The sequence below is a fragment of the Alosa sapidissima genome, chromosome 3 (assembly GCF_018492685.1).
Source record: "Alosa sapidissima isolate fAloSap1 chromosome 3, fAloSap1.pri, whole genome shotgun sequence".
NCBI lineage: Eukaryota > Metazoa > Chordata > Actinopteri > Clupeiformes > Clupeidae > Alosa > Alosa sapidissima.
The window spans coordinates 34,046,132-34,058,898 of NC_055959.1; the positions used below are offsets into that span (position 1 = coordinate 34,046,132).

The following is a 12,767-nucleotide window of genomic DNA, read 5'->3' on the forward strand; positions in this document are numbered from 1 at the left end:
CCGAGTGGCTGTATTGGCGGTACCTCTTTGTAGCTGCCGATCTCGGTCTCGTAGTCGCGGTTGTACTTGCGGATCTTCTGCCTCAGAGTGCTCAGGGCTTTGGCGTTGTTCTTGTTCATCTTCTTCTTGCCCTCCTTGTCCTCCCATAGCTGAGCGGAGGATGCACAAGACAGACACACACACACATGGGTCAACCTCTCACTACATGAAGCTACAGACACTTAATGACCAAAGGAGCAATAATCACATCTACGGATGAATATGAGGAAGTGAAGGTTAATCAAGCGATTCACTTAGATTTGCAGGTTGTGTCTAATGAATGTTACTGACAGTAGTGTAGGTGACCATTCATTCATGGGCATGTCTGTTAAAATACTACTACCACAAGCAAGTCATCCACAGATGTATCTAGTGCTACTGTTTGGTCCACTTGGCTGAGTGGCTGTTCAAATGATGTTGAGTGGTGTGCGTTGGTGTGTGTGTCCTGATCCTGCTGATTAACGTAGGTCGTAAGTGACACAAATCATGCACGAGTGTGTGTGTGTGTACCTGGTTGAGGTAGTCCTCCAGGTCGGCAAGCAGTCGGATGTAGAACTTGGGAACACCCTCCTTGTCCACTATGTTTTTGCTCTTGACAAACGCTCGACATAGCTGCTCAAACTCCTCCAGACACTTGGATATGTCCTTAATCTTCATGGCATTGCGGATGGTCTTGATCAGGTTGGTGAGCTCCTCAAACCTGGACAACATAGGCACATCTCAGTAGGAGCTTATTCAGCAGGGATGCTCTGGTCATCCTTCACTGTAAAGCGCTTTGGGTGCATTGAAAAGCCCTATATAATACAATGTGATGCTGCTGTCCTCTCGCAAATGTTTACTGACCTCTTGTCCTTGGCACTGCGAACCACCCTCTTAGTGTCCTCCTCATCGTCGCTAAGCAACAGGTTCCTTCAGGAGACAAACAAAACAAAAGAACATAAAAAATATTGCACTAGTCTTGATGATAAAAGATTTTCAAAATCGTAATTGAAATACAAAGTACTGACTGCTTGGTGAAAGTAGTCCCGGTTGCTTTAGGGGTGAGCTCATCGGCGGACGATGACTCCTCCGACTCGGAGTCGGATCCAGTTGCGAAGAAACGGGACATTCCAGTAGAAGGTTACCACTGAAAAGAGACAGTTACAAATACAGTGCATTACTTGATGCAACGTTGCCTGATGCCTATGTAACCAATATTTGCCGACTTGGTGAACGGCGACCCCATAAGATCTTTCAGAGGCAATGGGAATGTAAACACGGACCGTTAAGCAAAGCACAGTATTATCATAAGGTACACTGGGTCATGTTCGGAAACAATATGCAAGCTTGCTCCCTTGCTAGTTCATATTTGCTCCGATTTGCTCACACATAACTTCACCGGCTAATCCCACTAAGTTAGCAACAGCTAACGCTAATTTAAATGTTCCCGAACACAGGATGATGACATAGCATGATACATAAACACCAAATAGTGATGTCAAATAATACAAAAAATATGTGAAAATGGGGAATTTGTCGCCACTGGAAAGCACATTTCGATGTTCATATTTCGTAACAGTCTTCTAGCAATTATCGTATGGCTGAGCAGTTAGCAGATAGCATCGCTCAAAGGGCCCGGCGTCGGCTAGCCAGCTGGCAAGGTAGCTAACCTTAGCTAACCCGCTGCTCTTTCATTAATGATTATCAACGAAACTTCATGATATATACTTTGTATTTATATCTTGTCTCACCTGTTATCGAGTGAAAAAACGTATTCCGTGAAGTGTGTACTGTCTGCGATGAAATTTAAAATCCAGGATTGCTTTTGGTCAGCACAAACGACAGCGTGCGCCTGCAACTTTCAGCACTTCCGGCGAAAAAGGAAGTCTTTGCCGGATTCTTCGCGGGAGTAATGCTAGGGCTTCGCTATCCTCGTTACCGCAGCCCTGCCACCCAACGGATGGAGTGTGAATTGTCGTTTGTTACTTTGGTACACTTTCACCCGCATTTCAGCAGATAACCTAATAATTTGAGAGCCTCCGTTGATGTTAATTACAACATACACCGCTAAACAGTACTCGTCTCTCTATATTCATTACATGACCAGATACAATGGTATACAGAGATGCTCATATGTAACCAGCCCTGTGAGATGAAATTCCTTTGCTTGAAGGGTCTGTATTGACACCTTTTATTTATTCTATCGACAGAATGATGGGGAAATATTTACGAGGGGAACACATAGGCAGAAATTCAGAGCACTGCAAATTCATACCAGCCTATGCTATGGTCAGACTTGTTCACCTGTTGCACAACGGAACCATTTCCTTAAGGTTGAGGAACTTAGTGGTTGGGTAAGTGATATGACTTATTAATACATCTGGTGGTATACATTTGTACACAACACCTTCAAGATTACTTATGAAAGACGTGCAACACCTGTTTGATGAATTAAAAAAAAAAAATGGAATTTCAAGGTACATGTAAAAAAAACCACTTGTGCAGACACAGGTAAACTTTATACAAAAGTACAGTTTTATTGTCACAAATAATTAATAATAAAAATCAAGGAGAAGTCCTAGAGAGAGAACAGTCAAAGGGAAAGCACATTTCAGAAAGAATGCAGTTTGGTTTGTGTGACACCAGTTGTTTGGGTCACACCTCTAACAGCAGAGAGAAAAAGCAGGGGGTGTACACGTGTTCATGTATGTATGCGTGTCCTTGCGTGCGTGCATGCGTGCGTGGTCCATTGGTACACCAAGCTTTGCAGTGGTCGGATCGTAACTTTTCAACTCTGATCCAGACCTTTAGACGACTGGGTGAGTGCAGGGCCACTGACGCTGGACCGCTTCCAGCACCGACCCGGTGCGGGCCAGATGCGGCCCACAGCCGGATCACGGCTGCCAAGAGGTGGAGTGGAACAGAATACCTGGGAGCAGTGATCCAACTGCCCACTCTTTCACAAAAGAACAGACTGAAAAATAAGATGCTATGCAAAAAGATAAGAAAAGAAAAGGAAAGAGAAAAATAAAGGCCCAGTCGCACTATGCCAGCACACACACACACACGGGCTGGAAAGGGATTCATTCCTCTCCTTCTGTGTTTATCTCCCTCCTCTCTTCTCACTCTGCTTCTCCCCACAGTACTCTTCACATTCATTAGAAAACTCTACTGCTACAGCATAGAAAGGGGGTTATGGAGGGGGGTGGGTGGGGCTACAGCAGTGGGCAACGTACGCGCGTATGTGTGTGTGTCTGAGAGCATGTGTGAGAGATGGTTGAAAACTTAAGTCCAGGTGTTCTTTATGGGTGCTGAGGTGAGTGTGTGTGGAAGCTTTGAGTCTTTACAAAACAAAATCCTTCAGGGGCAGGTAGAAAAAAAAAAAAATAAAAAAAAAAAATAAAAGAGTTATGAGCAAGAAAGTAGTTTAAAAAATAAAAAAAAGAGAGAAAACAAAAATCCACATTAAGACAGTAAGGAGGGAAGATGGAAGGAAAGAAGAGGAGAGGAGGAGAGGGGGAGAGGGGGAGAGGGGAGGGTAGAAATACAAGATGGTGCGGAGGATGGCATCTCCTGCTGCGCATGTTTTGCTTCCTGAGGTCGCGGGGGGGGGGGGGGGGGTCACAGGAAGTAGTCGGCCACAGGCTTTTTGGAGGGGATGCCGCGCGTCTCCTGCGGCGCCGCCTCAAAGATGATGAACTCTTTCTGCAGGTGCTCATCCAGCTCCAAGATGGCCGCCACGTTACCACACCTGGGACAGGGGAAGGACCAATCAGCTTTGAGACAGATACAGAGACAGCTGATCAGCTTTAAGAGGTGCCTGTTGCATAGCAACCTCCTCAAAGACACACATCCTAAAGAACAACTGAAACAGTCTTAAAAACAAAGTATAGATTACATGCCTGTGCGCACACATACACAAACGCCTAAATGCGTCTTGAATGGTATGATAAGGTTTTTGACTCAAGCATACACCAACAGCAGAAGTTAGGAGCTAACCACACACACGCACAGCCGTAATTAGAAGCCAACCTCACAGTGCACACACAGCCACAGTTAGGAGCTGACCACACAGTGAACACACTCACTCACACCTATAGCAGTAGTTGGGAGCTGACCACAAACACACACTCACCTATAGCAGTAGTTGGGAGCTGACCACACAGTGAGGACTGTCTCGTTGAAGTGCCACTTGTATCCCTCCATGACCAGCTGATGGGCTCGACAGATCATGTCTATGTCGTTAGCAGCGTTAAACTGGGCCACGACGTCACTGCCAAACAGGTAGCCAGCTCCGCGCGGACTCACACCCCAGCCAGTAGTGTCTGACGGGGGAAGACATGCGACACAATACACATCAGAAAAGAGTCACTTCTGAGACATGGGACAGAGGAATGACTACAGGAATCCTAAACACCACACACAGATGTTTCTTTCAGGTTGACAAGCCTAATACTCTGAGAACTATACATGCCTTGAAACCACACACATACATACGTACGTACAAACACAAAATATGTTCAGTGGTGCTGAACAGACTAATGAGCATGTATAATAACAGTTATATATTAGTAGTGTAAACTACATAAAGAACAGTATAAAGGTATACTATATACATATATAAAATTAGTATACACCTGGTGATTGTTTAGGTCATGTTTATGCCATTTTAGGTCTTTTTCAGCACCACTGTCAGCCTATTGAAAGGGCAACATGAGTCTGAGTATCTCATATGCCCCAACAGAGGCAGGTGTTGGTTCACACGCGCTTACCTTCAGGGTCTGACCAGAGGAGGTCGCACATGGGGCCGTCATGTGGCACTTCCTGTTTCCTGTCGATGGTTCTAATCTGGTCCAGTGTCTGTATGGAGGGCGAGAGACCACCGTGCACACAGAAGATCTGCACACAAAGAGAGACATTACAGTTAGCACAACAAGGCGAGCCACCTCCACGCTGAGGTCAAGTCTCACCATCTCAGCCCCATTTCTACAACCTGTGTGTGCTTTGTGTTGCTAGCTTGCCATCTCAGCTTTGTGTTGCTAGCTTGCCATCTCAGTCCCATTTCTATAACCTGTGTGTGCTTTGTGTTGCTAGCTTGCCATCTGCTATCTTGCCGTACAGTCATTGTACTATTCCCCATGTACTATAGCCCCACGTGGACTGGGTCTATTAATGAGATTTCCAGATGTGCATTTTTGACAGACACACACTCCTTTGGCCTATTCTGAGGCAGGAAATGTCCTGATGTTATTTTAGAAGCATCAAGACCACAATGAGTCACACAATTACAGCAAGCACAGCAACAAGCACTCCAGCATGTGCAACAGCAAGCAGAACTGCCCTACAGCAGAAATGCAGACCACAGTGGGCAACACAGGGGAGTGTACACTTATGTGTTCATTGGACAAAGCCAACTAAACAAATGAAATATGGATGCAATTATTCCCATCATCTTATAAGAATTAAGCATGCACGCAATTATTCTCATTATGCTAAATTGAAGTAAAAACAAAACAATTATCACCATTTCACTATTTTATTGAATTTTTAATAATTTCTATTTTTATTATCTTATTACTTGTACTATATTTTAATTGCTTTGATTTGCCGTTGTTTACGGATTTCTGCTGGTGACTCAAGTACAAAATGCGCTACACAAATAAAACTGCCTTGTCTTCACTCATCATATTATCAAGTATTTGACAAGAGGGGGTTTAGAGAGGCCTGCACCCACCTTTCCATCAATGATGGCCGAGAGGGACAGGTAGTCGAAGATCTCCGTGCAGTACCTCCACACAGTCACAGAGCCGTACTTTCTGAGACACTCATCGTAGAACCCATACACCTGCGTGATCTGCCGCGACTCGTGGTTGCCACGGATAAGCGTGATTCTGTCAGGGTAGCGCACCTGAGGAAGAGAAAGGCAATACCAACAGGTACTGAGAACAAGTCCAACGACACGGGTCAGTAAAGCCGCTGGGAATCACACCCCTACACCCACACTTCAGGTGCCTCCTGAGGCAAAAGGATTCATGAGCTGGCTAAGAAACACAACAGGACAGGGACATCCCTCTCCATTTTCAAAAAACTCCTGAAGACCCAGCTCTTTAGAGAACATTTCCTCTCATAGCACTATTTACAACTAGTCTTGCTGATCCTAGCAATTACCACCTGTCTTGAACTGACACTCAACTGTTTAAAAACAGCACTCACTGATGCACTTATTCTTACTGTACTCTACCCTTTTAAATTGTCCTAAAATTGTTGAGAGAATTGCTTTAAAACTTAAACTGTTTACCATGTTGTTAGTCGCTTTGGTTAAAAATGCGTCAGCCAAATGTAATGTAATGTGCATATGAACATGTGTAAGATGTGAGGGGGAGAGTAGTGTTACCTTGAGAGCCAAAAGCAGGAGAAATGTCTCAACACTGTAGAACCCTCGATCCACAAAGTCGCCCATGAAGAGGTAGTTAGTCTCCGGAACATCACCGCCCACCTGAGGAGTGACCGTGCAGACCATGAGGAGAAGGGATAAGAGTTCCGGGCTGGTGGCACATTCTTGCTATTTCACATCACTGCTCTAAAGGTAAACAGGTCTCTGAAGGAACTCCTGATACCCTGAAGCAGACTCTGTTCTCCAAGGGCGTTAGGTTTACCTTCTGACGCTGTCGGTCATTGGCTTAGCTTCCTCTGCTGGTACGTACTAAACTTTTACTATCTGATTAAACCGCTCAACCATAATTATCCACAAATTATAACTGGTGAACGGGAGATTGCACAGACTTTAAAATGGTCACCATTTTTGGCAGTTTGGAGGTACTTTGAACAGGTTCCTTCCTCACAAAAACAGCTTTACACCCAAACAAAAGGAGGACATTATTTGGGTCATGGCCAAAACAATCTCTAAATAAAACAACAACAAACAGCAGAAGATCATTGATTTAATACTCAGCAACACTATAACATCACAGAAGGTTTCCAGATTAAAGTTCTTCATGAAATTGGTCGACATTAATGCAATCTACCTAATAACTACCTGGGGAACTAACTTGATATCTTGAATGATCATTAAACCACTTTATTTCATATGAACATAATAACATTTTTATTTCCAAAAAAGCAAGTAGTGCAATGTTTGTTATACATTATTCTGCCTCAAAAGTGCATTTGAAGGATTAATCAATTGGACAAGCTGGCAAGAATGTGCTGATCTGCAGTTTGACGTGAATGACAACACAACACACTTACTCTAAACAGCTCCTTCAGGTCGTAGAACTGTCCATGGATATCACCACATACCTGTGTATAGAAGATTAAGTTAGCACTCTTAAGAGACAGGACACAAAATGAAACAAACTGATTATGCAAGCTAAAGCATTCCTACTTACTGTCACTGGAGAATCCACTCTCTGCACGTTGCTCTCCTCCACAAGGATTTCTCTGTGATGGGACAAGATTTCATTCAAATAGGGTCTTAAGGTGAAGAACCGCTTTGCTCAGTTCAAAAATTATGGACAAACCAACCAGCTATAACATAACTTAGAAAACGTTAATGTCCCCGAGAGGCCATTTGTTTTGCAGTACAGGCATGTTGACACATAATCCACAGAACTTTAAACCAAAAACAATGACTAAGCATTTATGTTCTGCGTCAACATATGTTGTGTGTCTGGGTCACCAAGATGGTGTGTCTCCCTGCTTGTTGTTATTTACCTGGCTTTGGCACACAGTGCTTTGACCTCATTTTCTTTGATGAGCTCACATCTCCTCAGCTGGTCGATCTGTCTGTCCAGATCGCTGATGTCACCCATGGCCAATTGCACAAACAAGGGAGATGAGACAGAGGGGGAAGAGAGAGAGAAAACACCCAGCTGTACCCCAATCACGTCACTCTGGTAATCAGTATGGCAGACAGACAACCACTGTTCCTGCCTCAGACAATACAGACTCCCACGCAAACACACAGACGAGAGAGGGGCCGGGAAATTGATGCAAGAGATCTGTTGAAAGAAAGAATTAAACCATTTAGAAAATAGCTTGCAAAACGAACTAATTGTCAAGCCTACGGGGGCACACACTGATCATACATCACTCTTTAAAATTCAAAAAAGGATCCCTTGTGGTAGAGGAATAGTATGACAATATCACTTCTACGCCACAATACATTAAACCGACAGAGCTAAACTAACACAGTGCAGGGAGGATATCCCAACTTAGAGCGCGGATCAAATGGGTTCTTTGGAATCAAATCAACGCAAAGTGATGGTGTATTTTAATCAATCGTTTAAAAGGTGGCTAACGACCAGAGTCCATTCAAGCAATCGGGCTATATTACCGTTAGCTTCACGACTCTGAGGCCGCTTTGCAAAGCTATTAGCACCAACAGTGATGGCAGAGATCTACTCGACTTATATGCAAACTATCAGAAACAAGCTGAAATACAGAAGCAAACTACACAACGTAAATAATCTGATATGTATGTGCACCAAAATGAAGCGCTAACTTTTAAAAATACCGGTTCACTCTTCGGCTAAGGTATTGGCGAGGGGTTACGCACGTTAACTGTACACATAGGCTAAATAATGGTTAGTTAACCCTCGGAAACGACTGTATGTGATTTGGAAAACAAAATGTAGCTTTTTAGAAGTATAATCCAGCCACCAAGCTTGCTATCCAATGTTGAATCTAAACGACGTCAACTGAAGGAAATCGATTAGGTAACATTAACCCCTATAACGTTAGCTAAAACGCTAACAGGAGCCTGCTAGCCTTTCAGCTGCGAAACCACTTAACTTAACCTAAGGTTAGCCAACTTTTTTAATGTTTCGGTGAAGCGCCATTGACGATAAGGTTTCGCTAAAATAACACACTTGCATCTATTATGTGACCCTAAATTGACGTGAATACTTTAAAAACGTAATCTGATATTCAATTAAAAAAACCAGAGTTATCTTGACCTGTTTAACGACGAACTCACTGTGGGAAGTATTGCTAACGTTAACTGCTATCGCTAACGTTAGCTAAAGTTACAAGTTGAAGCATGCCTGCATGACAAAATAGCTTATTTAGCGACCCAGAGAGAATAGGTATCTTTATATAATACGGATCAGTTAACTGGCAAAATTACAAGCAAGCAAAAAACAAGCACAAAGGTAGACTTTAGAAAACAGCACATAACTGTGAATGTGTACCACCTTCCAACTAACGTTAGTCGTTCCCTTGCTAAATGTCCTGCCTTAAAACTATCTAGTTAGCTTATCAGTGACATAACATCATCATGTTGGCCAATCTACTCGGCCTCTGATAAACGCAAGCATAGCTATAAGTTACCCATAGCATGGCTATCCCTTTGCTAGTGCTAGTATCACAGTAGATAATAGGGTGGGCTAGGGCTAGCCAGCAGTGACTAGCTAACATGCTAACCATTAACCTAGCCGGCTAACCTAACGTTAACGAGAAAAAGTCGACTTTCGTCGCATTTGTTCACAACGATAAATCACCTAGAACAATATTCAATTGAATCGTACGTTACCTCAATCACATATATGGTGTAAATATCGAAATTCTACTGTAGGGGTAATTTCATTCGTTCTCGTTTTTCTTCTTTCTCCCGGTGTAATTCCTTCTTTTCTTACCCCACCTCAATCACCGGTGTCTGGTAGCGCCTCCCTTTCCGAAAACCCACTGACGTCGTGCGGAACATACTGCGCAGCCGCCCTCACAGGGGAGGGTCTCCTATCAGCCATGGTAACATTTAGAAACAAATGATAAACATCAGCAATAGGTCCTAAAGGGAAAAAAACGATATAATTTCATATAATTTATTCTATGGAAGCCCGTTTGCGCCACATACAAAAAAAATCTGATCTATGATATCTCATTATTGTGAGATACTATCTCGTTATTCTGACATAGTATCTCGTTATTGTGAGATAGTATCTCATTATTCTGACATAGTATCTCACAATAACGAGATACTATGTCAGAATAACGAGATACTATCTCGTTATTGTGAGATAGTATGTCATTATTCTGAGATAGTATCTCACAATAACGAGATACTATCTCACAATAACGAGATACTATGTCAGAATAACGAGATACTATCTCGTTATTGTGAGATAGTATCTCATTATTCTGAGATAGTATTTCATTATTGTGAGATACTATCTCGTTCATAGACCAGGATTAGGCAGCATATTAATTTCAGTTTCGCTGCCCACGCACGCATGCCACAGTTGATGAGCAGATGGGGTGCACATTTTGCCATTCAGTGTTGTCCACCGATTTCTGACCTTTATTGTCCATGCCATGATACTGCTAACATCACCTCATAGGCTGAAGGCAACACAACGTCAACCTAGCCTACATTTGAATGATTTTGTGACATCGCAGGAACAGTACAGGGGTTTTTAACATCATTACCCCATTGTGACTATATGAAATGTATATACAGTTTCCGTCAAGTCTACACATTATGCGCATTAGCAAACCTACACTAGCCTACCCCATGCAGCAGGAGCAGGCTAACATTAGCTCTGGAGTTTGTTCGAGGCGCCTGAACTACTGATTAAGGAAACCAATGAAAAATGCTGATAAACATCACCAAATGCCATCAGTTTCTGAACATTATGTGTTGGTAAACATCACGGTTCTGACAACACTCTCAATACAGTGGTTCTGAGTAAATAACTTACATTAAGAATTCACAATAACGAGATAGTATCTCATTGAGATACTATGTCAGAATAATGAGATACTATCTCAGAATAATGAGATACTATCTCACAATAACGAGATACTATGTCAGAATAATGAGATACTATCTCAGAATAATGAGATACTATCTCACAATAACGAGATGCTATCTCACAAAAATGAGATACTATGTCAGAATAATGAGATACTATCTCACAATAATGAGATACTATGTCAGAATAACAAGAGTATCTCACAATAATGAGATATCATAGATCAGATTTTTTTGTATGTGGCGCAAACGGGCTTCCATATTATTCAAATGTAGGCTATACAAAAAAGTTTCCTTGACAATTTTGTTCAGCTCATAAAGTAGGCTACACAAGGCCTACCATCACATTAAACTTTACTGTCATTGTGCAAATGCTGTTTGCTGTCTAACCAGAATTGCAAAAAAGCAGAGAAGTGCAATGTGACAAAGTAGGCTATAGACAGGACAGGATAGTGCAGTGTAGACAATACAGTTACAGAAGGTGGTTTACACTAATATAAATTAAATAAAATATAAATATCTGCAGTGTATTAGCAGTAACCTTATCAGAGCAGAATAAATATGGCTATGTAGTATGAACAACATGTACAAATTATGTGCAGTGTAGTAGCAGTAGGCTAACATTATAAGAGTAGTAAGAATAATATAGATATGCAGTGTATTAACAGAATATACAGAATAAATATGGATATTTAGTATGACTGAGACTGAGGTGGAGTGTGTCACCAGCTTCAAGTTTCTTGGTGTCCAAGAGAGGATCTCTCTTGGACCCTCAACACCTCTACCCTGATCAAGAAGGCTCACCAGTGTCTCTTCTTTCTGATGAGACTAAAGAGGGTCCATCTCTCTCCTCAGATCCTGGTGAACTTCTACCGCTGCACCATCGAGAGCATCCTCACCAACTGTGTAACAGTATGGTATGGCAACTGCTTTGCCTCTGACCAGAAAGCACTGCAGAGGTTGGTGAAAACTGCCCAACACATCACCGGTTCCTCACTCCCCTCCATCGATGCCATCCAGGGCAAACGATGCTTGTGTAAGGCGCGCAGCATCATCAAAGACTGTTCTCACCCCAACCATAGACTGTTCACACCACTCCCCTCTGGGAGGCGTTACAGGTCTCTCCGCACCCGAACCAGCAGGTTCAGAGGAAGCTTCTCTGCGGTTGTCACCATATTGAACTCTAGCTCTGCATCCCGGTGACAAGCAACAAACTGACACACACCCCCTCCCCTCCCCTCCCCGCTGGACAATTGCCCCAGTGGTTCTCAAAGTGTGGGGCGGGAGACATGGCAGGTGTAGTGCGATGAAGTGGAGGATTTTTTTTGTGTGCCCATCATTAACGATGCCTTTGTTTAAGGAAGATCAAAGATTCAAAACAAAACATTCACACACAAACATAGGAGTCATAAACAGACCGACTTATGAATTAAGAACATTTTGAACCAGTGGAACGAGACCGGAAATATAAGTCAAAATGCAAAAAAAAATAAAATAAAATATATTTTAAGTTACCATTTTGCCTGGTTGATGGGGTCATGTGGGGTTTGTAAATTCCCCGAATGACAGAAAAAGTTTAAGAACCACTGCACTGCCCTATCCCACCCATAGTGTTTATTTTTTATTTATTTATAAATGCACATACTGTAACTACACTTATAGACCCTTTCATCAATAAAAACAAAAACAATGCTTGAACGTTCTATTTGGGCCTCAATCTACTTCCTCTGCATTAAGATAACATATGGAATGTTAAAAAGGAAGTCTTGTGGGACCAACTATGATGCTGATAATGGAACTCTCTTGAAAGGGTCCATACATAGCCATATTCTACTGCTCTTCATTCTATTCATCTTGCACATACACTTATTCTTATGCTCTTATAATGTTACTGTTTCTGCACTACAATGGTACTGTTACCACACTGCACATAGCTGTACAACATATTGTAAATATCTGTCTATACATATTCCGACCACAACAAATGTAAACATTTGGA

The 12,767-nt window shown here is 42.5% G+C and overlaps 2 protein-coding genes across 13 annotated transcripts in view; both read right to left on the minus strand.

Moving 5' to 3' along the window:
- eif3c (eukaryotic translation initiation factor 3, subunit C) overlaps nucleotides 1–1,926 on the minus strand; it is a 17,572-nt gene extending 15,646 nt beyond the window's left edge. For all 12 annotated transcript variants that reach the window (XM_042086545.1, XM_042086540.1, XM_042086534.1 and 9 more), the window contains exons 1-5: nucleotides 1,770–1,926; nucleotides 1,047–1,165; nucleotides 883–948; nucleotides 550–739; nucleotides 24–149 (exon numbers count right to left, since the gene is read on the minus strand). In XM_042086545.1, the coding sequence (XP_041942479.1) occupies nucleotides 24–149; nucleotides 550–739; nucleotides 883–948; nucleotides 1,047–1,147 (483 nt within the window). In that variant the 5' untranslated portion in view covers nucleotides 1,148–1,165; nucleotides 1,770–1,926. The remainder of the gene's footprint in view (nucleotides 1–23; nucleotides 150–549; nucleotides 740–882; nucleotides 949–1,046; nucleotides 1,166–1,769) is intronic.
- A 604-nt stretch (nucleotides 1,927–2,530) lies between these two features.
- ppp4cb (protein phosphatase 4, catalytic subunit b) lies at nucleotides 2,531–9,707 on the minus strand. Its single transcript, XM_042086554.1, has 9 exons — nucleotides 9,551–9,707; nucleotides 7,732–8,018; nucleotides 7,407–7,458; nucleotides 7,267–7,317; nucleotides 6,413–6,514; nucleotides 5,753–5,926; nucleotides 4,791–4,917; nucleotides 4,154–4,343; nucleotides 2,531–3,769 (listed from the first exon to the last, which is right to left on the minus strand). The coding sequence occupies exons 2-9, from the start codon at nucleotides 7,827–7,829 to the stop codon at nucleotides 3,640–3,642; spliced, it is 924 nt and encodes a 307-aa protein (XP_041942488.1). The 5' UTR covers nucleotides 7,830–8,018; nucleotides 9,551–9,707; the 3' UTR covers nucleotides 2,531–3,639.
- Between the last annotated feature and the right edge of the window lie 3,060 nt (nucleotides 9,708–12,767).

What these genes read in the sequence shown, in the direction of transcription:
- ppp4cb (XM_042086554.1), bottom strand. Translation starts at nt 7,829, where the DNA reads ATGGGTGACATCAGCGATCTGGACAGACAGATCGACCAGCTGAGGAGA. An exon ending in GAGTGGATTCTCCAGTGACA is followed by an intron (nt 7,318 to 7,406) that starts GTAAGTAGGAAT and finishes TTCTATACACAG; the next exon opens with GTATGTGGTGATATCCATGG. An exon ending in CGGCCATCATTGATGGAAAG is followed by an intron (nt 4,918 to 5,752) that starts GTGGGTGCAGGC and finishes CTTTGTGTGCAG; the next exon opens with ATCTTCTGTGTGCACGGTGG.